We start from the raw sequence: 27,451 nt of genomic DNA, 5'->3' as shown, positions 1-27,451 counted from the left end.
TTAGTCTTTAAATCTGAATTCATTTCCTTAAAGCATAAATCTTATTATCTTTTATCCCTTGGGCTCCTGAAAGATTGGCAATCCCTTTCGTATATGTCAGGAGTGTCATGCTTCTGGTTCTTAATGTGTTAATGATCAGAATCTTCTGACCAATTCCCCTGTTGTGAAGGGGAACATTATAAATTCCTTTCTGCAATAATGGTATTATTTTAGGCTCATATGCTCAGGTAACTTTGATGCTGTGGATTGCACGTATTTTAAGGTCTTTCCAGTCCCCAGTCCTTCCTACCAGGTTTTCTATTTTAGGTAAAAATTCACCTGCTACCTGAACAATAGTGGAAATCCCTAAACAGGTTCTGTAATTGCGACCAACCTGTGGATTATATGTTTGGATTGGGGTTGATATCTTGCAGATATAACAAGCTGCTTATTATCACCATAGGCTCTGCCATAAGTCCTTCTTCACTGTCTGAGGATAAGGTAAGAGGAAGTATGTGGTTGTTCTCCTAGGGATAATTGAATATCTTCTACTGCCCTGCTTATTGTGTCTGTTGCCGCAATGTATAATGTGCCTCTGGTTACCACCTTCCCATCAGTATCTTGCCTAATATGTGTGTGTATATTTTCTATTACCATGTATATCTTACTTATGTTGCACAACAGTCTCTAGTAAATGTGATTAAACTGTTTGGCATAACCTGTACTATTTTACAAATATAGGTACTGACATGGTTAGCCTCCTTATTGATTATTAGTTGCCACAAATTCTATGGTTCATACCGATATTTCTTTATTTTCCTCAACTAATCTGTATATGGTTCTTCTTGCCTTTTGCCTAGTAATGTGATTTAGTTTATCTCCTGTGGCTGATCATTGCTGTATCAATTCGTCCACTGTGTGAGGTTGTGAATCTGAATTTTGCAACATCGGGTAATTGTTGCAGTGTTTTAATGACCGACTCTTATTTCTCTACTAGGCTCTGCCCCTTTCTGACAGGCAGGTATTGATTTGTTCCTGTTGCTTCAGGTAAGTAGTTCACAAGGCAAGAGGAAGCGGTGTGAATCGTCTTTATTAAATACATCCAGAAAGTAGTAAGATTCTCAATGTTATTCTCCCCATGTTTAATAGCATGGGGTCTCCGTTCTCATCCAACATTTATCTGCGTGTTACAGTATGATCACTGGAAGTTATGCCTTTGTTGAGTTTTTGATTTGATGATATCAATTCGGTTTTATATCAGTAACATTTTTCTTCTCTAGTTTGTGCTTTTATGGCCTTAATTCCTATCTGACTCTATATCTATTCAGGATATTTCTGGTATTGAATGCCAGGAGGTTGCTGACCTTGCAGCCTCTAGGGGAAATTTGTCTTGTCTGAGCAGATTTTTATGACAATTTCCTATTGATTCTTGTTTGGCTTTGTAAAGTCTTCTACGATTTATACAGCTCAATAATGGTTTTATAGCTATTGGCTGTTTTTGAACTCTGTCCCTCCCTCTGTGTATTGCTTGGGTATTCCCCAAGAGTAAATGCTGCCATGTAGAATTGGTCAGGAAAATGGAAAATTCCTTCATACTTACCGTAATTTTCATTTCCTGATAATTATACATGGCAGCATTACGGTCCCACCCATATACTATAGGAGGTGAAGCTAGTTACAAAGACTGCCTGATGGGTAGGGGGAGGATCTATATATACCAGTTTCAGAGTTCTGTTTCCTGTCCTTTCTGCTGTGAGGGGAGGAGCTACCCAAGAGTAAATGCTGCCATGTATAATTATCAGGAAATGAAAATTACGGTAAGTATGAAGGAATTTTCCATTATATATACATATATTAATTCTACATGTAATATTTTTACATAATTAGGTATCTTAATTAATTACAATTAGCGGGACCTGCCTGACAACCCATGCCAAAAGTATAGGGAATTTAATTTGCTAGCACTATATTTAACCCTATAACTTTCCAAGACACCATAAACCCTGTACATGGGGGGTACTGTTTTATTAGGGAGACTTCGGTGAACACAAATATTAGTGTTTCAAAACAGTAAAATGTATTACAACGATGATTTAGCCAGAAAAAATGAAGTTTTTTGCATTTTTCACGCACAAACAGCACTTACACGGACGATATTATTGCTGTGATACTTTTTTACTGTTTTGAAACACAAATATTTGTGTTCAGCAAAGTCTCCCGAGTACAAAAGTACCCTTCATGTACAGGTTTTATGGTGTTTTCAAAAGTTACAGCATCAAATATAAGGCTTGTGTTTCATTTTTTTCACATTGAAATTCGCCAGATTGGTTACATTGCCTTTGAGACCCTATGGTAGTCCAAGAATGAAAATTACCCCTATGATGGCATACCATTTGCAATAGTAGACAAAGGTATTGCAAATGGGGTATGTCCAGTCTTTTTTAGTAGCCACTTAGTCACAAACACTGGCCAAAATTGGCGTTCTTTGCATTTTTCACACACAAACAAATACTAACGATAACTTTGGCTAGTGTTTGTGACCAAATGGCTACTAAAAAAGACTGGACATACCCCATTTGCAATATTCTATACAGTCTCAAAGGCAACGTAACCAATCTGGCTAATTTCAATTTCAAATGTAACATGCTATATTTGACCCTGTAACTTCCCAAAACACCATAAAACCTGTACATAGGGGCTACTGTTTTACACGTGAGACTTTGCTGAATACAAATATGTGTATTTTATTGCAGTAAAAGCAAACAGTATTATGACATTGACAGTTAAAATGTCATATAGAACTAAAAAAATAACAACATTTCTTATTTTCTCCCATTTTTTTCATATTAAATTATGTTTCATAGCTAAATATTTGATATTAAATGAAAGCCCTGTTTCCCCTGAATAAAATGATATATAATGGGGGGGTGCATTTAATATGAAAGAGGTGAATAACGGTTGGACAGACATGTAGCGCAAATGCCAGGTTTTGTTTACATTTTGTTTTGTTCACAACGTGTGCATTTGGCTCAGTCCTTAAGGGGTTAAATGGCATGTACATATTTACTTTATTACATTTTTGAAATGTAATTGACATTTAAGAAATCAAACTATGTCTTATCACACAAATCCAGGAAAAATAAAATTGTTTCTTTGTGTAAGAATGAAAAGAAGCATCCACCAAAACATCCACAAGAACATCCCCAAATTAAATGTCATAATTGAGCTCTAATCTTATTTCATTTCGCAGACGATGAAGAATGCAATTAAGACAGAATTAAAAAGAAAATAAAGACTGAGTTGTGTGTATATCTGTCTGTGTATAGTTCAGACGGTCAACCAAACCCCCCCATAATATAGTTAGTCTTATGAAGAAACAATTTGTACTCTATTGTACATATCTAATAAACCCCTCAAGGGTTCTTTCATGTCCATGATTTCATCTATCTGGACTAATCTGAGTATATTTCAGCTATTATTATGAGTTGATACTTTTGCTACCTATGTTGCTGTAATTTGTATTAATCACTCTGTTACTCTGAGTGAATTTATTACAAAGTATCAATTTATAACACTTTTGAATTTATGTGGAATTGGGCTGGAATTATATTTCTTAGTATTTTTCTATATCCATAGGTTTAACAGTCTGGTGTATTTTAGACACTTGGTGTTTAGTTTTCCAATATACTTTATTATTATTAAAACTTTATTTTTTTACCTTGTCTGAGATACAGTCTTTCTTACAAGGTTTTATATAGTGCTCTATTGGGGGTACTGGTCTTGATGGGATGTGTTCCCTGTTTAGGGATGTTTCTCCCTCATTTCCTTATTTTTGTATCTTTTGTATGATTTAGGGTTAAGCCCTGTTAGTACCCCTTTAACCCTTTCTGTACTCTCTACCGGACTGTTCTCTGGCTGAGAGTACTGTGTTTATAATTAATTTTGTTATTTCTGGTTTCAATACAAGGGTTAACTGAGCTACTATATATTTTTTACACTTTCATTATGGCAGGTTTTTTTTTATCTAATAAAATGGACAGTAGTGTTTGGTGTAAAGATGCGGATAATGTGTTTTCTAACACAAAGCTTAATCCAAACTCAACTGTCCCAAATGTTAATCAATCATTCAACAAACTTCAGGGTTCATATAGAAAACAGATCCGAACTTGCTTGGAGATCTCCTCTTTGGAGAACTATATAAAAAAAGATATGATACCCAGAGGTTTGAGAATAAGAAATACCTCATCCTCTCACTCGGAAAATTTGGCATTAATGAAGGAATGGGAAGTGGCAGCAGAGATCTGCTCAAAAACGTTCATGCAGATCATTTCTAAATTTGAACAGGAACAGCTAATAGTAATTAATGGGGATCTCGATGAAGAAATTAATACGATTAGTTCCAGGATGATCCTAACTTTACCATCCTGGAGTCCAGACTGAAACAGAATCTGGACAAATATCAGGAATCGGTTAAGTTTAGGAAACATCAAAAATTCTCAAGGGATTTACAGGATTATGAGACTGGGAATGTATATAAGCTATTCAATCGTAGACTAAGACGTACTTAAGAAAACCTATTAACTTCAGACTATGATTCGTCTGATACAGACTCTAATAGTCAAATAAGTATGACTGATTCTCAATCACAACCCTCCACTTCCACTAGTAATTCCAACCCTAAGGGAATCCTCAAGAAAGGGGTTAATATTTAGCCCTGGATCATCAGGAGGATTTCCCAAGCCAGCGTACGAGGTATCAAACCCGAACCCTAAGGGGGCAAACAAGGGGGGGGGGGAAGAGAAGGGGGAAGAAGAAAGAGATATTAGATAATATCCAAGCATCAGTACCAACTCATCCCAAATCTCAGGTTATTAATCTGTCCCCATGTGTATTAACTCAAGATCAAATCAATGTTTTAGAACATGGTCTTTCCTTTGTGCCAACTCCTTTCTTTGATAAGTTTGAATGGATCAAAGATCTTAATCTTTTTGTTCGTAAACTTGCCTTACATAAATTTCATTCCATAAGAAACGAGAAAAAAGCAAGAGATCTGGGTCTCACACCTAAGAACTACCAATGCCTGACTACAGTGTTATCTCTCTTAGAAGAGAATGACATAGATGTCACACTAAATCGCACCAACTTGAAACCTAAAAGTCGCTATACACCTAACTTTGCTGGCTTCCGCAATATTGAATTGTTTTTGGAGGCAGCAAGGAATGAAATCGAAAAAATCAATGTAAAATCCCTTCATCTCTATTCAAATAACAATCTGAATAAGAAAGAGAAACATGCCTTGGAATTACTTCAGAAGGATGCTGGTATTATTATCAAGCCAGCGGATAAGGGAGGAAATGTGGTGATATTAGAAGTAAAACAATACATTGAAATGGTTGAGCGAGTTTTGGGTGATACTGAAACATACAGGGTTCTGAGATTCGATCCTACCAATGAATTTCTGACTCAATATAAGGAGATCTTGGATGATGGCCGCAGTGGAGGGTTGCTGTCGGGTGATGAGTATGAATTCATTATTAATCGTCACCCAAGGATAGCAACCTTCCACTGCCTGCCTAAGATCCACAAGAATTTACAAGAACCCCTGGGACGACCTATTGTCTCTGGGGTAGATAATCTTACACAGAATGGCAGTTTATATATTGACAAAATTCTGAGACCTCTGGTTGAGACCTAACCGTCATACATAAGGGACACTAAGCAAGCCTTGAATCTACTCTTGAATCTCAAATTGTCTCACAATGCCAACCTTTGTAGTTTAGATGTCGAATCACTTTATTCATCCATTCCTCATGAGAGGGGTTTGGAACATGTAAGATTCTTCCTAAACCAAAGGACCTGTAGGGATGACCTACATGCAACTTTTGTGGTGCGCCTTTTAGAATTCATCTTGTCACATAATTACTTTTTATTCAACACTAGATTCTACCACCAGGTGAGGGGTACTGCTATGGGGACGGCTTGTGCCCCCTCATATGCAAACCTTCACCTGGGATGGTGGGAACAGCAGATTTTTTCATCAGATGCTCTAAAGGATTATCTCCCTAAGATCCTATGGTGGGGACGCTACATCGATGATATTTTGATGGTATGGCGGGGGACACCACAGGAATTCACAGATCTAGTAGGATGTCTAAACCAGAATACCGAGAATCTCAGATTTACATCTGAATATGGGGGGCGTTCAATTAATTTTTGGGATATCACTATTTCTATTAATGAGGATGGGACATTCCACTCTACTCTTTTTAGAAAACCGACAGCTACGAACTCCCTCCTACATTGGAAAAGCTGCCATCCAAGGCCCCTCAAGGAAGGGATCATGGTTGGCCAATACCTTCGCCTCCGAAGAAACTGTAGCGATGCTGCTGATTTTAAATTAAACGCGAACCAACTTAGAACTTACTTTAAGGAGAAAGGCTACCCAAACCGTTGCCTTTAAAAGGCATACAAGAGAGCCCTGGAAACTGAAAGAAAGTAACTTCTCTGTGACCACCCCGCTAATAGGGAACAAAAGAATAAGGGCAATATTTGTATGATTGCAACATACGACACGGGATGGTCCGAAGTGAGGAAGAGCATTGATAGATTTTGGCCGATCCTTTTGAATGATATACACCTTAAAGAGGTCTTAGGTCCACGTATCAACATCACTGCCAAAAGAGGGCGTAATATTCGCGACCTGTTAGTGCCCAGCCATTTATCCATTAAAGCACATCTGAAGGATACATGGTTGGGCAATCCACCATGTGGCTCTTATGGCTGTTCTCCAAAGAATCTAAAATAGTAAGTGACAGCACAGGCCAGGGCTCAATTAAAATTAAAAACTTTTTTAATTGTAACACAAAGGGCTTGGTATATTTGCTGTCTTGTTCTTGCGGACAAAGATACGTAGGCAAGACATTCAGAGCCTTCAAGGAACGGATTATGGAGCATGTAAGATCCCCCTCAAGACACCTCAAGGAACACCATCAGGGTGATCCTAGTAATTTGAAGTTTTGTGGCTTGGAGTGGGTCAAGAGACATCCGAGACGTGGGGACTATGATCGACTACTAAGACAGAGGGAGTCATGATAGATTTTTAGACTAAAGACATTACAACCTCTTGGTCTTAATGAGGGGTTTTCCTTTGCCCCTTTCATCTAATTTAATTTATTTTTCTTTAATTTACTTTAATTTCTAATGATGCATCCTGTGTCCCCAGGATATATGGAATCTCTTCATATAAACAATATTTCACCAATGGGCTTTGGACTTTGGACTTTAAAAAAGACCATTGGGTTTACTGTGATTTCTTGTTGTTTGTGTGTTTTTTTGTTTGACATATTTTGATGTCACCTGCCTGTTTATTACTTTGTCTTTGTTAGTGTATGTCCCCTTCTTTCCCTTCTCCAAATTTCTTCCCCAGGTTACTCTCTACTACTGATTATTTACACTATTTTTTAGTGTCAATTGAGCATGTACACTTCAATTGAATTCAAAACATTCTGTATTTTGTGTTTGAGAAATAAAGAGTGTCATACAGTTCAACAATCTACCTATAGGGGCACCTGGTGGAACCTATTGAGGACGCAGTTACATTGTCGTGCGGAAGGACGTTGCGCGCATGCGCGGCGAGATATCTACACGCATGCGCCTTTCTTGTAATTTGGCTAAGTGCCGATTCTTGGGACTTCCCCCTGCCAAACTACATTGGCGCTTCAATGAGCGACACAACCTTCTATTTAGAAAATTGTCATGTTGAAAGGTGCCGTGCGCATGCGCAGCGAGATCTGTACACGCATGCGCCTCTTTGGTATTCTGACTAAGTACCGATTTTCGGGACCTCCCACCGCCGAACCGTATTGGCAGTTCAAAGCGAGATACAACCCACTAATTGAATGCAGTCTTTGGCGGTATATTTAAGGAGAAGGAGGTAAGGGGACCTTCCTTGCTTACTTGTGCCCTTGAAAAAGGCGAATATTATCGTTGAAACGCGCATCGGGATGTGGGTGTTTTTTCACGGTTTACAGACTGTCTTTAGGTAGCCTGTTAGAACCTAACACGCTACACCTATGCAGGGACTCTATTTTGCCGGCTGAGTCTCTGCTTTTTGTGATAGATTTATATACTTTTTATGGAGTTGTGAGAACCCTCTATACCACAATATTACTTCTTACTTTAATTTTCATCTATCTACCTCTTCCTGTCCTTTCGATTTACTCACTTTGTGTGATACATATAGGGCTATTTTAGTCTGAGTGAGTTCATAGGTTTTGAGGTATTTTCTGTATAGAATTTAGATACACAAGATTCAAGGGTTCTTTCATGTCCATGATTTCATCTATCTGGACTAATCTGAGTATATTTCAGCTATTATTATGAGTTGATACTTTTGCTACCTATGTTGCTGTAATTTGTATTAATCACTCTGTTACTCTGAGTGAATTTATTACAAAGTATCAATTTATAACACTTTTGAATTTATGTGGAATTGGGCTGGAATTATATTTCTTAGTATTTTTCTATATCCATAGCTTTAACAGTCTGGTGTATTTTAGACACTTGGTGTTTAGTTTTCCAATATACTTTATTATTATTAAAACTTTATTTTTTTTACCTTGTCTGAGATACAGTCTTTCTTACAAGGTTTTATATAGTGCTCTATTGGGGGTACTGGTCTTGATGGGATTTGCTCCCTGTTTAGGGATGTTTATCCCTCATTTCCTTATTTTTGTATCTAATAAACCTACTGGTTAAACAAACTCAAACAACACCACTACCATATGTAACAAAACCTAAAATATCAATGAAGCCAGGGAAAAATAAGTAAAATAAAAAAGAATAATAAAAAATGAATATGGCAATCAGAATATTTGGTGCCCAAATAATTCCTTTATTACAATATAGTAAAAAACATTAAAAAAGAATAATAAAAAAGGAATATGGCAATCACAATATTTTGTGCCAAAATAATTCCTTTATTACAATATAGTAAAAAAACATTAAAAAAGAATAATAAAAAAGGAATATGGCAATCACAATATTTTGTGCCAAAATAATTCCTTTATTACAATATAGTAAAAAACATTACTATATTGTAATAAAGGAATTATGTTGGCACCAAATCTTCTGATTGCCATATTCCTTTTTTATTATTCTTTTTTATTTTACTTATTTTTACCTGGCTACATTGATATTCAGCACTCAATAAAGAAGCATAAAGAATCCATAGGTGGGGATTATACCACCCACACGCTTACATCGAGCAGTATAGCCTGCTCTACATATCGTGAGTACATTTTATATCTCTTAAAATAGTTTTATCTATAAAACAGAGAGCACTATATTTTATCCTTTTTACTTTTGGGCTGGACCGTACCAACACTGGACTTATGATTCACCCTATATACCTGCCAACCAGCACCACTTCACATATCCTTGAGTGGGGATTATTCCACTTCACGGATCCAATATCAGAGCAGGATTTTAGCTCTGTAAAGTGTGAGTAATACTAATTATTACTATTTTTTTATTTTATTTTGCCTACATACTGTACCATTGGAGTCCAGTTCTTGTTTTCTTTCTACATTGTTTCATCGAATTACAAGTACATATCCGTGAAGACTTCCTCCATTTTTCAAGTGCCCTCCATATAAGCGTGGATTGCATCATTCTGGACTTATGATAAGTTACTTGGACTATTATTAATATCTTTATCATTTGTTTTGAGGCGCACCCTCTCTTCTGTTTTGTGTATTTTTTTGTATGTCATTTCCTACTAGGGGATTAGAGGGAACTCCCCTTCTTCTTTGAGGTGTGCAGCCGTTTACTGGGTATTATATATTTCTCTGTGGCAGTCTAGCGCTGACTCTTCTCTTTGTTTTCTTTGAGTGTGTATGTATGTATGTCACTGAGTGTGTGTCTGTCAGGAAATGTGTGTGTTTTAGATGTCTGAATTTCTGAATTGTTTAAGTTTTAGTCTAGTTTAGTCGACTAAATGTATAGTAGATTTTAGTCAACATGAATAAAATCAAATGGGTTTAGTAAAGCCTCTATCTGTATCTTTAACCCCTTCCACAGCCCCTCTGTGTCTATTTGTGTTTCCCCAGCCTCTCTGGATGTCTCCCTCCCCAGAGCCCCTGTCTGTTTCTTTTGCCCTTCCCCAGCCCTTCTGTGTCTCTTTGCCCCCACCCCCTGCCCCTTTGCATGTCTCTTTCTCTCCACAGCCCCATTTGGGAATCTATACCCCAAGCACCTTGCCTCTTTCTTCCACAACTCCACTATGTCACTTTGTGTCATTCCCTCAGCCCCCATGTGTCTCATTTCCTCTATACCCTCCCCCATGTGTCTTACCCGCCAGTGTTAATTATGCCAGCAAAATTCAATTTAGTTTTAAGTCATAGTGTTTTGACTAAAAATATGTTTTAGTTTTAGTTGTATTTTAGTCATCTGAATTGTTTTAGTTTTAGTCTAGTTTTAGTCGACTAAAATCTGACTAAACATTTTAGTGACTATTGTTGTTCATCATAAATGTTTCTTTACAAAGTTCTGTCTTTGTCTGGTATAAGAATAATGTTACCGAAGAGATATAGGTAGTAGTACCGTGTTTTTATATATATATATATAGGGTTGAGTTCAAACCAAGTTACATGCATGCCTAGAGTCTTCATGACACTATACTTACTCCACCATATATTACTTACATTATATGAAAACACTGCGTTATTACTTTGTAATAATTACAAAAGCTTGTTTTAAATAATATTGTGATGGATGCCCTGATCTCCCTGATTTGTTTTGCGCAAGCTGCAAGCTTGTGGCGCCATTTTGTGACTGTTTTCCATGTACAAGGGTATCTTTGTATTACAGGCATCTCTGTATTGTGTACCTGTATTATACATAGAGCAGTGTGGATATCTGTATATGCTGCTGTGGGACAACAGAGGGGGAGTGACAGCAGCTCTCTATGTGTGCATAAAGTATAGTCGGTGTGTGAAATGTATTGTGTGGGTTAAGCAAGTTAAATGCTGAACTGTGAGTGACCACCTTCTGTGGGAGCCAGCAAGTCTGAATGGGCTGTGTTGACTTAACCAGAGATTGCTCTGAAGGGACAGTGGGTCCAATCAAGAGAACCATTTCTCTTTAGAGTGGACTTGCACATGAAAGGGAGGGGGGGGAACTAGTGTAATACATTACTTTGTAACCAGTTCTTTCCTGTGTGTTCTATGTGCCCTGTTATGTATTCCCATTGGTGAAAATGTTTGTGCAATGTGTTTTTACTGTCTGCTATGATCTATGTAAGCTGAATCTTTATACAATAAACAGGGTCTGAGTTCTCTGGAGTTGCCAAGAACGAAGCTGTTTGTCTCATATGATATCGCTATTCATTGTCCTCTATAGAGTAATTACTAATAAGAGTATTGCCAGAGCACTAGATGGATAGAAGATCATATGATTACCAGTGCAGTATATCCTGCATTTGCTACCAGAGATGAGTCCTAGCATTTAGTGGAGTAGTTAGGGGAGTGTAAAAAAGAATACCCACAGATGATATTCGACTGTATTGTCACAAATATATATTTTGTTATTTTTCCAGTTAAACATCATGCTTCTACGGCATTCTGGTGGCAGTAACAAAAACTAAATTGCTAATACAACAATAATTTGAAAATAATACATACATACAATATAAGGAGTACATACAGCAACACATGTTTAACATGTTATTTTTTCCTAACTTAAAACAAATGTCTGAAATAAAATATTTAGTAAAAAATATTACTTCTCGCATGCGTCTTTGCCATAATTCTGGATCAGCAGTAAAGTTTTTCTCAGTTCCATTGAATGGAGCTATTTCGGAGTCTTGACATTTCCACTGAGGCAAAGATAAAATTGCTAGAGTTGGTGTGATTAGGCTGAATGTACCTCCTTGGAGAATAGGAAGTCTATGTAAAAGAAACAAAAAAGGAGCCAATTACATCACAGTAATATATATCACATAGTGAATATGTCATGATGAATGACTTCTCATCCAAGAAGATTGCAATAACATACTTGCAATGTTTTATCATCATTATTGTCAGATTAAGGTGTTAGGTGGGCAAATTTGGGATTTGTCACGATTTTGGATCGTCAGTATACCCGACAGCTTAAATTGGATTATTAGGTGTCATAAAGCTTTCTACAATATTACACATCCCTAATTTGCATGAATAAACCTGTAATGAGGCAAAAGAGCATAAGCACCTTGAGTATTACATTAACGGGAACTACAATTTTGAAACACCTATAAACATAAATGTAAAAAAAAAAAAATCCTGAAATTTTTATTTAATAGATATTTGTGGCATTATATGACTTTACAAAAAACAGATTAAGAAACAGTGCACACACACACAAAAATAAATAAATACAGTTTTAACTTTTACAAGGCTACTTAAGGACTTATCTTAGCATATATATGGGGATTCAGTTACACCGTATGGCCGTATTGAGTAAAACCCACCACTATGTCACAGTACCCCAATATCGGTGGATTAGGCCTCATCCAGTTTTGGGTACATAGGTGAAGATGCATTTTTGCCCCCCCTCCCCCCCCCCCAAAAAAAAATAAACATCTTCACATGTGTGCCTCTTAACCTCCCTTTTGTGCTTCTAATCCCCTCTTTTAAGTGTCTTACCCAATTTAGTGTATCTTATTTTCTTATTTTTTTCCCATTGTGTGTCTTACAACTCTGTGGTGTATCTCTTACAACCCCCCTTGTGTGCCACTTATCCCCTCTCTTTGTATCACTCTTACATCCTCCCACATTTTGTGTGTCTTACTCGCCCCAGCCCCTTTGTGTCTTTTGCTCTACCAAGCTCTTTTGTGTGCGTCTCTTTCACCCCCAGCCACTCTGTCTGTCTCTTTTCCCCCTTCTCAAGCCCCGCTGTGTGTTTCTTTCACATCCAACCCCCCTACCCTCCCATCTCTTAGTGGTACCCTCCCTTCCCTGTCCCTTAGTTTTTCTCTCCCCTCCCCCCTCTTTTCCCTGTCCCTTAGTGTTTCTCTCCCCTCCCTGTCCCTTGGTGCACCCCCACCCTCTTAGGGTCCCCTCCCCTTCCTGGTGTGCAACCTACCTCTCTTGTAGTGTGGCGAGTAGAGTGGAGCCGATCCCCATACAGCAGCTTCAGTTTTCTGTACCCGGCCGGACTGACATGAAGTGCTCTCACCGGGAGCACCTCTTATCAGTCTGGCCAGGTACAGGAAACAGAAGCTCATGTACCGTGCTCCGCTCCATCATGCTATACTCAGTGGTGTATACACACTGACAGTCACAAACACTTAATGACAAACACACAGACATCACTGACAGACACAGACTCACTGATTTGACACACAGACATTCCCCAACAGACACACACTGACAGATACAGTCACACACACACAATCAATGACAAACACACAAATGTCACTGATAGATACAGACACACTGATCTGACACACACTCGTTCATTGACAGACACACACACTGACAGACACTCATTGACAGACACACTGATAGTTACACACAGACTCAATGACAAACATACTCTCACTGATTTGACAAACTCACAAACACACAAATGGACGCGCCGGCCCTGCCTATACACAAAATGTTGTGCTGATTATGATACAATTAAGGGGTCCCTCTGGGCACCAGTACAACTTGAATGAATTTGATAGATTTTGGCTTCAATATAAGTAATTCATTGATAGGTTCATGCTCAAATCTGTATAATTAATTATGAATTCCTATTTCTGAACAGTCCTATATATCCTCTCTCATTAGTTCATGTTCCCGCAACCCCAGGCGTCTCTTTGACACCTTTAATTCTCTTCTTCACCCTGCTGTGGCCACCCCCAAAACTAACCTTACTGCTGATAACTTTGCATGTTACTTCACTGACAAGATTGAACAGCTAAGGAAAGAATTCTCCCCTCCTTGCCTTTCTGTTTCTCAATCACACATAGATCATGCCTTTCCTACCCTTCAGACATTCTCCCCAGCTACTGACCAAGAGGTGGCTGCTCTTCTTTGGTCATCTCGCCCCACCACTTGCCCGCTCGATCCTGTCCCATCTCACCTTATCAGATCTCTCTCCACTTGTCTCATGCCTTCTCTAACACACATCTTCAACTGCTCGCTCTCTTCTGGCATCGTCCCTGCTGACCTTAAACATGACACTATAGTACCTATACTAAAAAAAACATCCCTCGACCCATCCACCCTCTCTAACTACTGTCACATATCCCTGCTCCCTTTTTCCTCAAAGCTTCTGGAAAGACTTGTCTTTACCCGTGTGTCTCATTTCCTCAATTCCAACTCTCTCCTTGACCCCCTTCAATCTGGCTTCCGCCCTCTCCACTCTACAGAGATTGCCCTTATCAAAGTTACTAACGACCTAATCGCAGCTAAATCCAAAGGCCACTACTCCATACTAATTCTTCTTGACCTCTCAGCGGCCTTTGACACCGTTGATCATGCTCTCCTTTTTCAAACTCTTCAATCGCTTGGTCTCTGTGACTCTGTTCTCTCGTGGTTTTCCTCTTATCTCTCCCAACGCTCATTCAGTGTCTCCTTTTCTAATGATACCTCCTCCCCTCGCCCTGTCTCGGTTGGTCCCCCAAGGCTCCGTCCTTGGTCCCCTTCTATTTTCTCTTTATACTGCCTCTCTTGGCAAACTTATTACCTCTTTTGGATTCCACTACCACCTGTACGCTGATGACACCCAGCTATATCTCTCCTCCCCGGACCTCTCCCCTGCCGTCCTGCAACGTGTCACTGCTTGCCTTTCTTCCATCTCTGACTGGATGTCCTCCCGCTTTCTGAAACTCAATCTCTCAAAAACTGAGCTCCTTGTCTTTCCTCCTCCTAATACTGATCCTCCTCTTTCGCTCTCCCTTCAAGTTTGTGGAACCAACATCAGTCCATCCTTGCAAGCGCGCTGTCTTGGCGTCATACTTGACTCTGGTCTCACCTTTGAGCCTCACATCCAGCATGTTGCCAAATCCTGTAGATTCCATCTTAAAAACATAGCCCGCATCCGCCCCTTTCTTGCACCAGATACTACCAAGGAGCTTGTCAATGCTCTAGTAATTTCCCGCATGGATTATTGTAACCCTCTCCTGATTGGTCTTCCCAATAGCCGTACTGCACCCCTACATTCCGTAATGAACGCTGCTGCTACATTGATTTTCCTCTCTAGTCGTTTCTCTCATACCTCACCCCTCTGCCAGTCCTTACATTGGCTTCCTGTATGCTATAGGTGTCAATTCAAGGTACTAACTCACACCTATAAAGCACTGAACAACTCTAGCCCCTCTTATATCTCCTCACAGATCCATAGGTATGTCCCTTCTCGGTCTCTCCGCTCTGCCCGTGACCACCTCCTGTCCGTTGTCCGCACTCGTACGGCCAACTCGCGCTTGCAGGACTTCTCGCGGGTGGCTCCCTTCCTATGGAATAGCCTGCCTACCGCCATCAGACTCTCCCCTAGTCTTGCATCTTTTAAGAAGTGCCTTAAAACCCATCTCTTTAGGAAAGCTTATGGCCTCCAAGACTAACCCCTACCTCACATACCTGTCTCTTGCCCTCTCCTAAAGGGCAGCCCACCTTATTTGATTGCAAATTCCTGTCCTAATGTGTTTTACACCCCACCTCCTATAGAATGTAAGCTCGATTGAGCCTTCAACCTATTGTTCCCGTAAGTTTATTTGTAATTGTCCTATTTATAGTTAAATCCCCTCTCATAATATTGTAAAGCGCTACAGAATCTGTTGGCGCTATATAAATGGCAATAATAATAATAAAAATGAATATATGTTTTGCTAAATATAGCACCACAAACATGCCATTTTAGTCTCATTCTCTCACTCCAGAAAAATACTTTCTTGTCAAAAAGGTATGGAGTCAAAGACAAGAAATGGAAAGGTGAGTTTGTTGAAATTTTTCCCTTCTCACCTTGGAAGAATAATTTGATTTAAAAGAGGAGGAAAAGAGGGATTTGAAGAAGGAAGAGGAGGAAAAGCGACGTCGGTTTAGGAAGATTCCTAAAACATTTGGTAACTTGTTGAGAGCATTTTGTATTTTGGCAAGCGTATTGTGAGAAAAAGCTCCTGACAAGGTCATTGCTGAAGTGTGCAGATTCAAATAAGTGACTTTGAGGACTTTACTGTCCTTAGTTGGTCACTTGAATTGTGTGTCGAGTGATTCCAGTGGGAAGGGTAATTAACAGGTTATTGGCTAAGGCTACCTGAGGGGTGTGGTTGCCGCATCACTTTATCTGAGTCACAGTCCCTACGACGGAGGATTTAGGCAAATGGGAGGTTTTACTTCATGATTCTAATGGTTGAGTTTTCTTTCGAGACACGGCAGTCTCATTGTGTGAACTGGAACTTTTTACCAACGCGTCCGGGAGCGTTGTTTTTTTTACCTACTTTGCAGGACAGTGGTGCGCAGAAAGGTGTCTTGGACAGCAAACTCGCTTATGCAGAATTTGATATTTTTTAAGTTGTTTCCATTAGTGGTTGCTTTATTGTTGTGGGGACATTTATTTTGGGACAGGAAAGTTGTTTTCTTTATTGATAATATGGCGGTGATGGATGCATTGAATAATCTATCTGCTTCTTTGGTTCCAGTGGTTAGGCTTCTTTTGCCCTGTTTTGCATGCAGTTGAATGTTGTTTTTAATGCGTGTCATGTGCCCGGGCTCATGAACAGAATCGCTGATTCACTCTTTAGTTTTTAGTGGGCGAGGATTTGCGTGGCGGCTCACAGGAGGAGGGTTTGTCTTGTCCAGACAACATGTGGCAGCTCAGGACAACCTGCTTGGAGGATTGATCAAAGATTTATTGGCTCTGGGCACTTGGGCGGCATACAGTAAGGTTTTCGGATGCTTGGGATGAAGCATTGGTCTGCACTGGGGGGGGGGGGGCATCATTCTGCAGAGGTACGTTTGGATGCTCTATTGTGGTTTCTTTGTCAATTGTTTGCTGCCAGGGTGTCTTCTTCAGTTTTTGACCGTAATTTAGCAGTGTTGGCTTTTGTTTTTAAGTTAAATGGATGGGAAGATTTGACAAAGCACTTTCTGGTGTGTTAAGCATTTAATGGTTTTCGCAAGGGTAAGAAAGCTCCAGACACTAAGAGATTTGTCTTCTGATTTACTTCAACAGTTGGTTAGGGCATTGCCGGGTATTTGTTTTTCCCATTATAAGGTCTTGTTGGTTTCAGTTGCCTTCATTTGGGCCTTTTTTGGGGCATTTCGGGTTAGTGAACTAGTGAGTAGTAGGGGCTAGTAGGGGGTGTGGGGTGATCATGTAGCTATTTGTCTTGGGCATTCTAAGACGGATTTCTTTAGTAAGGGCTGTTTGGTTAAATTGTTTTTTTTTTTGCCTGGAGCAATTGTTTTCTTTGCCTGCCCTTTGGGTTGTGCATTGGGATATTTGTCGGTTTAGTCACATGTAAGGGGTTCCTTTTTCATTCATGAGGATGGTTCTGCCTAAGTATCTCTTTGCTCTAGTTTTTAAGTTAGATTTGCTGCATCTGTGCCTGGATCTGTCAGTTTAGTACGCATTAATTTCAGATTGGGGAAGTGGCATTGGGTTTGGGTGATGAGTTGGTTAAGAAGATTAGGCGGTAAAATCAGTGAGGTTCCGGTCTTATGTTCTGCCTGATCACTTGGTATAGTTCAGGTCCTTTTGTGGGGAGCTTGTGTGATGTTATGGTGGTGCTATGTTGTTTATTTTCTTCCTATAGGATGGGTCGCTTGGCTGGTAGGCCACCCCTACATCTACTGGGGAGAACGGAGAGCCACAGTTCATCAGCAAGGCATGGAGCTGGGTTTTCTACAAGATTTAGTTTCTTTGCTCTGGTTTGGTTTTCATGGTTTTGGGTGGAGAGATGTATTTTCCGAGTTATTTTGAAGCAAAGGTCAGGGTCAGGTTCCGGATTTACTTCTAACTCACACCGGGGGAATGATCTAGGGCTTGTGTCCCAGAGGGAATTAGTGAGATGTAGGAAGGAAATGGATAGGATGTGAAGGGGTTAAACCCGGGGTAATTATCTTTTGGTTTGAAATGGTGCCACGTCTTCATTGGTGCTATGCTAGGAATCCTATGGCGATTGCCAGATGTAGAGGTAAGATCAATAAGCTGTTGGCAATCTATATTAAGCTGTTAGGGGGTGGTAGTTTGACACCAAGAGTTGGAAACCATGCTTCCAAAATATTTCTGGCATAACAGGGTAACAGGGTACATCTTTCAGACGTGGCTATAGACTTTTTAAAGTTTGGCTTTTAGAGTGGTTTTAGGCATGCTTTGTTTCTGTGGGGTGGTGATGCTGAGTTCGCTTAAGGAGGTCAATCTGTGTGCTGTGGCAGGGAATGGATAGGAAAATTAGGGGGTAGGTTGGCTTGTAGTTTAAGTTTAGGATGAATAGTTATGTTTGGATTTGATATTGGTAGGTTCATCGATAGCACAGGAAACAAGGGGTGTAGAGGTATCTCGGGGGTGTAGAGGTATACTCCTACAGTTGGAAAAGAATACCATTGGTGGCTGTGTTAACTGTTCATGTTATTTATATCAATGTTATATGATTGTATTGCTGTTTTTATGGTTGGGTCATTGTCTGTGGGTATAGTTATGTTTCAGGGGTTTCTAGGTTTTTACATTGTATTAAGTGTTTGTTTGACAATGACTTTTATATAAGTTATTTTATCAAACCTAATTAAAGCTGTGATAATTTTAAATCCAAAAATTATTTGTGTCTGTGGTTTTTAAATTCCAGGTTAACATTTGCACAAGCATTTAGAGCACACATACTTTTGTAACAAGAATGACATTTGCACAACAACATATTTCTGTTCACACCAACTGAAAATTAAAGGTAACATTGAGAGCACCCATGACATTTTAGATATTTAACTGAGGATTCCATTAGTGATAGCAGGATGCAGTCAATATGATCACATAGATCAGGGGTAGGCAACCTTCAACACTACAGATGGTGTGGACTACATCTCCCTTGATGCTTTGCCAGCATTATGGGTGTAAGAGCATTATGGGAGATGTAGTCCACTACATCTGGAGTGCCGAAGGTTGCCTACCCGTGATATAGATATATGTGAGTTTTCTATGATGAGTTGGAGCTTATTTTTTCACAAGTCAATAACTTGTAATAGTTATGTCTGGGGGTTTATTTCACTTCCAATACAATGGGGACTATTATACTAATATAAAAATGATAAGCTAATATAAATTGAAGGTAATGCAGATTTTTTTTTTATTCAAATTGCTATACATTTTAGTCGCTTCAGTCGCTACAATAGAATACTGTTATTACAGAAAAAAATATTTAAATAGTGATTCAATTATCACATTATAAATATTAATGTATTTGTTACCTCGTGCCAATTGTTGTTTGAAGAATTGTGCATATTCCAGATACAAAGAATATTGTGCTTATAAGCTGGCTTTTCACAGCATTGTCATGTTTGACACATAATGGCTCAGCGAGTATTAATGGAACGGCGATTATACCTCCAAACGCCAAAATATAATGCTGCAAGAAAAAAAACAACAACATGTATATATTTTAAAGTGTGAATTTAAAATACAATAAAATAAAAATATGGATCAAGTTATAATCTATGCCAACCACTTTGCTTTACTCCTTAAAGCAGTGCAGATTGAGGGTTAGCTTTTCTTTGTAAATCAACCCATGGGGGGGGGGAGGGGTATTAAAGGGACACTCCAAGGACCATAATCACTACAGCACATTCTAAGGGTTTAATGCGAGAAACATCCTGGCATCGGACCAAAACCATTAAATTCACTTCTTACCTGGGGTCCACTGGGTGCTCCCCGCCTCTCCAGTGAACTGTGTGTTATGGGGTAATTGGGGTTCTAAAGACATCATAATAAACCACAAGACCAAAGTCTAAGTGGTTTATCCCCTTAACACCGCAGCCAAATGTACAAGTTGTGAACGATACAAAATGTAAACAAAACCTGGCATTTGCGCTATATGTCTGTCCAACCGTAATTCACCTCTTTTTATATTAAATGCACCCCCCTTATTATATATCATTTGATTCAGGGGAAACATGGCTTTCATTTAATATCAAATATTTAGCTATGAAACATAATTTAATATGAAAAAAATGGGAGAAAATAAGATTTTCTTTTATTTTTTTAGTTTTACATGACATTTTAACTGTCAATGTCATAATACTGTTTGCTTTTACTGCAATAAAATACACATATTTGTATTCAGCAAAGTCTCATGTGTAAAACAGTACCCCCTATGTACAGGTTTTATGGTGTTTTGGGAAGTTACAGGGTCAAATATAGCGTGTTACATTTGAAATTGAAATTCGCCAGATTGGTTACGTTGCCTTTGAGACTGCATAGTAGCCCAGGAAATAAATTTACATCCATAATGGCATACCATTTGCAATAGTAGACGACCCAAGGTATTGCAAATGGGGTATGTCCAGTCTTTATTAGTAGCCATTTGGTCACAAACACTGGCCAAAGTTAGCGTTAGTATTTGTTTGTGTGTGAAAAATGCAAAAAACGCCAATTTTGGCCAGTGTTTGTGACTAAGTGGCTACTAAAAAGACTGGACATACCCCATTTGCAATACCTTGGGTTGTCTACTATTGCAAATAGTATGCCATCATAGGGGTAATTTTCATTCTTGGGCTACCATAGGGTCATAAAGGCAACGTAAGCAATCTGGCGAATTTTAATGTGAAAAAAATGAAACACAAGCCTTATATTTGACGCTGTAATTTTTGAAAACACCATAAAACCTGTACATGAGGGGTACTGTTGTACTCGGGAGACTTCGCTGAACACAAATATTTGTGTTTCAAAACAGTAAAAAGTATTGCAGCAATAATATCGTCCGTGTAAGTTCTGTTTGTGCGTGAAAAATGCAAAAAACGTCACTTTTACTGGCGATATCATCGTTGTAATACGTTTTACTGTTTTGAAACACTAATATTTGTGTTCAGCGAAGTCTCCCGAGTAAAACAGTACCCCCCATGTACAGGTTTTATGGTGTCTTGGAAAGTTATAGGGTTAAATATAGTGCTAGCAAATTAAATTCCCTATACTTTCGGCATGGGTTGTCAGGCAGGTCCCGCTAATTGTAGTTAATTAGGATACCTAATTATGTAAAATTATTACATAAATATATGTGTAGAATTAATATATGTATATATATACATATGTGTATATATACGTATATATAGAAAATCAAAAAATTACCGGCACTCATGGACTCCTTTCATCCGATTTATTTTAGGTGAGTATAGTCAGGTCGACGTTTCAGCTCCCGATCGGAGCTTTCATCAGGACACCAAAGACATTTTACATGACATAAAACAAACATATATAGGACATATGAACCATATTAACCAATAAGCACTGACCTGATCAGCTGTGTTCCATTCATTCTGATGTTCGGCGTGCACTCAGCACTATTGCGCATGTCTATCGCCGGTATGAACTTCCGCGTCACGTGATCGGGAGGCCGGGTCTCTGTCCTGGTAGCGTCACAGTATCTTAGCAACCGCTGATACAATCAGCTAAGGTTGCTACTATGTTTCCAGCCACCGTCAGGAGAACTCTCCCTTCTACTACAGAGCCAGCCCCTCGGTGACATCGGGTTCTACCATTCCGATCATGGTGCTTGCCGAAAATCCTAATGAATTTAGACACTATCAAAATATACATATTAGTATTCATATCTAAGTTCAATCACTTGTACACCTTTACTAGTTATATAGAAAAAACAATTGTGCTTCAAACTAATTCCTAATGAAAATAATCATAACATAAATAAGTGAACGATAAAGTGGAAGCTTGTGTATACACACAAGAAAAAACATGTGTATGCAGGTGAAGACATATGTCTATTCTGTTAAATGTAAATGCAAATCCATATGCATAATCATTAGGTATTAGTGTAATATAGTGTTTTTAATGTATAGACAATATTAACACTTGTGGCTTACTTACAAAGGGAAAAAAAAACCTTTATTGATAAACAGTGGTATGATAGAAAGTGTACGGGACATAGGTGTACCACAATATGGGTATGGGTGTGTGATGTGTGCCTCAACATTATTAATCTGCATTATTAATCAATATGGATACTTTTTTTCAAGAGTCAGGAGCTTATGCAACACAAGCAAACACCCTCCAATTTTCTGAGGAACAGGCCGAACAAATCTTGTGGGATTCCACGAGCTTATCCTTACCTACCACAACCACTGTAAGGGATGTGTATTTCAAACTTTTGAAATTTAAGAAAAAAGAAACGGATTTGGACCTACATGGCCTTTTCTTGTCTGATTATCATAGGGCTAAGCAGATACCAAGGGGCTTTAGAGTCCATAACATACCAACTATTGGCAGAACTAAATCAAAGATATGTAAGGACTGGACCTCAGTCCTTAATAAATGTTCATTAGATTTAATGTTAATTACAATTCAGGATGTAAAAGAAGACCTTATGGAGATCCGCAAAAAAATTCAACAATTTGAAAATGAACAGGCAATACTACTGAACTCACAGGATGGAGTGAAAATGCAGCTCAAACTCAATGAGGAATTGTTAAAATACAAAAATCAGCTGATAAAGTTTAAAAGACAAAAAATGGAACGGGTACAGAAAGATTATACCGAACACTCTGTGTATAGATGGCTATCAGGCGAACATAGGAATCGCCCTAGACGATTTCGAAAGCGGATTGTCAAACCAAACATTAGGACGATCGATGTCACATCAGGTGAATCGGCATCTGATAATGAGGGCACACGCCCGAGTGAACCAGCTAGTTTTTTAGACATAGAGGAACGCCAGGAGGATCTACTCCCACAGAGAATCGCGACAAGAAGCAAAAGCGAAAGAGATCTGCCACAAGACGGGGGCAGAAAGGACGGATACACTGGACCCAAAGGGAAACCGCCGATGCGGATATAATCCCAGTCTTTAACCTATCGGATAGACCTCTTGATCATCAGGAATTGGACATTCTGAGCAAAGGATTATCTTTCATACCAACTCAGGCCCCAAACCACTTCCAGTGGAATGTGGAATTATATAAATGTGGCCGTACGCTGAGACTTAAGGATTATTTCAACAAAAACCAAAAGAGTATAAACAACCAGACCTCTGAACCAAGAACAATTTTTTCGAAAACCTTGTCAATTTGACCCCCCATCAACTCAACCTACGATCAAGACGTTTTTGTCCACCATTATGAATGAGACAAAGAGTGTGTTAAAAGAACATAAGCCACAATATTGGATTTTCACAAAAGAACAACACAAACTAGTACGTCGTCTATCATCAGATCCAACGATCGTAATTCGCCCTGTGGATAAGGGAGGGGGGATAGTGGTTCTGAACTACTCTGATTATGCAGAAGAAATTAAAAAACAACTGTCTGTGCAAACAACTTACCAACTTTTAGACAAAGATCCAACTAGTGCCATTACTCAAAAGATTGAAGAGGTTCTAACATTTGGATTGAGAGCGGGTTATATTGAATTGGATCTCTTTGGATATCTACAGAAAAAAGCGCCACGTACACCAATATTATATACGCTGCCCAAGATCCACAAGAATCCAAATACCCCCCCAGGCAGACCTATTGTGTCTGCTATAGACGGTATTATAGAACCCATAGCCAAGTATCTTGACCATCTATTCAAACTACCGGTTACTGCTATACCTACGTGTATTAAAGATACCAATAGTTTGATAGCAGACCTCAAAGAAATTAAAGAATTTGATGGGATACTAATAACAATGGACGTCAATAGTTTGTACACGGTGATTCCGCACCAAGAGGGCATCGAAGCGATGAGACAACTATTATCAACATCCACACATTATTGTGGCCCTCCCATTGAATTTACGTTGGAACTTCTATCATTGGCATTATATAATAATTATTTCAGGTTTGAGAAACAATGGTTCTTACAGGTCTCTGGGACATCGATGGGGGCCGCGATGGCCCCAATGTACGCCAATACGTTTATGTTCGATTTTGAACAAAAATACGTATTAACACAATATCGGGAGCAAATAGTTCGGTACTATCGCTTTATTGACGATATTTTAATCCTTTGGAAGGGCACAGGTGAAGAAGCAAAGATATTCATTCAATATATCAACGATTTGCCCACTCCAATAAAAGTGACTTCACATATTGACCATAAAAATGTCCAATTCCTCGATCTCGAATTATCAATCATCGATCATCAATTAGAGTTTAAATTATATACTAAACCGACTGATCGCAATACTATTTTACATTTTGACAGTTTTCATCCACAACTAGTGTTGTCGCGAACCCGGAATTTTCGCAAATGTTCGCGAACCGGCGAACCGCGCGAACCGCCATTGACTTCAATGGGCAGGCGAATTTTAAAAACAACAGGGACTCTTTCTGGCCACAATAGTGATGGAAAAGTTGTTTCAAGGGGACTAACACCTGGACTGCATGCCAGAGGGGGATCCATGGCAAAACTCCCATGGAAAATTGCACAGTTGATGCAGAGTCTGCTTTTAATCCATAAAGGGCAGACATCACCTAACATTGACACCTGTCCTCAAAGCCCAGCCCTGATACACACTGACACAGAGCAGAATAGAGACTGTTCCCCCTACATAGGGTCACTTGGCAGATATGGATTGACACCTGTCCTCAAAACCCCTGATACACACTGACACAGAGCAGAATAGAGACTGTTCCCCCTACATAGGGTCACTTGGCAGATATGGATTGACACCTGTCCTCAAAACCCCTGATACACACTGACACAGAGCAGAATAGAGACTGTTCCTTGTCCACAGAGACCATGATACACACTGACACAGAGCAGAATAGGGACTGTTCCCCCTACATAGGGTCACTTGGCAGATATGGATTGACACCTATCCTAATGATCCCTGATACACACTGACACAGAGCAGAATAGAGACTGTTCCCCCTACATAGGGTCACTTGGCAGATATGGATTGACACCTATCCTAATGATCCCTGATACACACTGACACAGAGCAGAATAGGGACTGTTCCTCCTACATAGGGTCACTTGGCAGATATGGATTGACACCTATCCTAATGATCCCTGATACACACTGACACAGAGCAGAATAGAGACTGTTCCCCCTACATAGGGTCACTTGGCAGATATGGATTGACACCTATCCTAATGATCCCTGATACACACTGACACAGAGCAGAATAGGGACTGTTCCTTCTTCATAGGGTCACTTGGCAGATATGGATTGACACCTGTCCTAATGATCCCTGATACACACTGACACAGAGCAGAATAGGGACTGTTCCTCCTACATAGGGTCACTTGGCAGATATGGATTGACACCTATCCTAATGATCCCTGATACACACTGACACAGAGCAGAATAGAGACTGTTCCTCCTACATAGGGTCACTTGGCAGATATGGATTGACACCTGTCCTAATGATCCCTGATACACACTGACACAGAGCAGAATAGAGACTGTTCCCCCTACATAGGGTCACTTGGCAGATATGGATTGACACCTATCCTAATGATCCCTGATACACACTGACACAGAGCAGAATAGGGACTGCTCCTCCTACATAGGGTCACTTGGCAGATATGGATTGACACCTGTCCTAATGATCCCTGATACACACTGACACAGAGCAGAATAGGGACTGTTCCTCCTACATAGGGTCACTTGGCAGATATGGATTGACACCTGTCCTAATGATCCCTGATACACACTGACACAGAGCAGAATAGAGACTGTTCCTCCTACATAGGGTCACTTGGCAGATATGGATTAACACCTGTCCTAATGATCCCTGATACACACTGACACAGAGAAGAATAGAGACTGTTCCTCCTACATAGGGTCACTTGGCAGATATGGATTGACACCTATCCTAATGATCCCTGATACACACTGACACAGAGCAGAATAGAGACTGTTCCCCCTACATAGGGTCACTTGGCAGATATGGATTGACACCTATCCTAATGATCCCTGATACACACTGACACAGAGCAGAATAGGGACTGTTCCTCCTACATAGGGTCACTTGGCAGATATGGATTGACACCTATCCTTATGATCCCTGATACACACTGACACAGAGCAGAATAGAGACTGTTCCTCCTACATAGGGTCACTTGGCAGATATGGATTGACACCTGTCCTAATGATCCCTGATACACACTGACACAGAGCAGAATAGAGACTGTTCCCCCTACATAGGGTCACTTGGCAGATATGGATTGACACCTATCCTAATGATCCCTGATACACACTGACACAGAGCAGAATAGAGACTGTTCCCCCTACATAGGGTCACTTGGCAGATATGGATTGACACCTATCCTAATGATCCCTGATACACACTGACACAGAGCAGAATAGGGACTGTTCCTCCTACATAGGGTCACTTGGCAGATATGGATTGACACCTATCCTAATGATCCCTGATACACACTGACACAGAGCAGAATAGAGACTGTTCCCCCTACATAGGGTCACTTGGCAGATATGGATTGACACCTATCCTAATGATCCCTGATACACACTGACACAGAGCAGAATAGGGACTGTTCCTCCTACATAGGGTCACTTGGCAGATATGGATTGACACCTGTCCTAATGATCCCTGATACACACTGACACAGAGCAGAATAGGGACTGTTCCTCCTACATAGGGTCACTTGGCAGATATGGATTGACACCTGTCCTAATGATCCCTGATACACACTGACACAGAGCAGAATAGAGACTGTTCCCCCTACATAGGGTCACTTGGCAGATATGGATTGACACCTATCCTAATAATCCCTGATACACACTGACACAGAGCAGAATAGGGACTGTTCCTCCTACATAGGGTCACTTGGCAGATATGGATTGACACCTGTCCTAATGATCCCTGATACACACTGACACAGAGCAGAATAGGGACTGTTCCTCCTACATAGGGTCACTTGGCAGATATGGATTGACACCTGTCCTAATGATCCCTGATACACACTGACACAGAGCAGAATAGAGACTGTTCCTCCTACATAGGGTCACTTGGCAGATATGGATTGACACCTGTCCTAATGATCCCTGATACACACTGACACAGAGCAGAATAGAGACTGTTCCTCCTACATAGGGTCACTTGGCAGATATGGATTGACACATGTCCTAATGATCCCTGATACACACTGACACAGAGCAGAATAGAGACTGTTCACCCTACATAGGGTCACTTGGCAGATATGGATTGACACCTGTCCTCAAAACCCCTGATACACACTGACACAGAGCAGAATAGAGACTCTTCCTTGTCCACAGAGACCATGATACACACTGACACAGAGCAGAATAGGGACTGTTCCCCCTACATAGGGTCACTTGGCA

At 39.8% G+C, this 27,451-nt stretch overlaps 1 protein-coding gene across 2 annotated transcripts in view; it reads right to left on the bottom strand.

Moving 5' to 3' along the window:
• Positions 1-27,451, bottom strand: part of LOC134602337 (solute carrier family 23 member 2-like) — a 267,129-nt gene that overhangs the window by 202,888 nt on the left and 36,790 nt on the right. For both annotated transcript variants that reach the window (XM_063447122.1, XM_063447123.1), the window contains exons 3-4: positions 19,401-19,558; positions 11,762-11,924 (exon numbers count right to left, since the gene is read on the bottom strand). In XM_063447122.1, coding sequence (XP_063303192.1) covers positions 11,762-11,924; positions 19,401-19,558 — 321 coding nt within the window. The remainder of the gene's footprint in view (positions 1-11,761; positions 11,925-19,400; positions 19,559-27,451) is intronic.

The sequence above is a fragment of the Pelobates fuscus genome, chromosome 3 (assembly GCF_036172605.1).
Source record: "Pelobates fuscus isolate aPelFus1 chromosome 3, aPelFus1.pri, whole genome shotgun sequence".
In the NCBI taxonomy this organism is placed as follows: domain Eukaryota; kingdom Metazoa; phylum Chordata; class Amphibia; order Anura; family Pelobatidae; genus Pelobates; species Pelobates fuscus.
The sequence above is the reverse complement of the archived record's forward strand: the minus strand, read 5'-3'. Positions and strand labels throughout refer to the sequence as shown.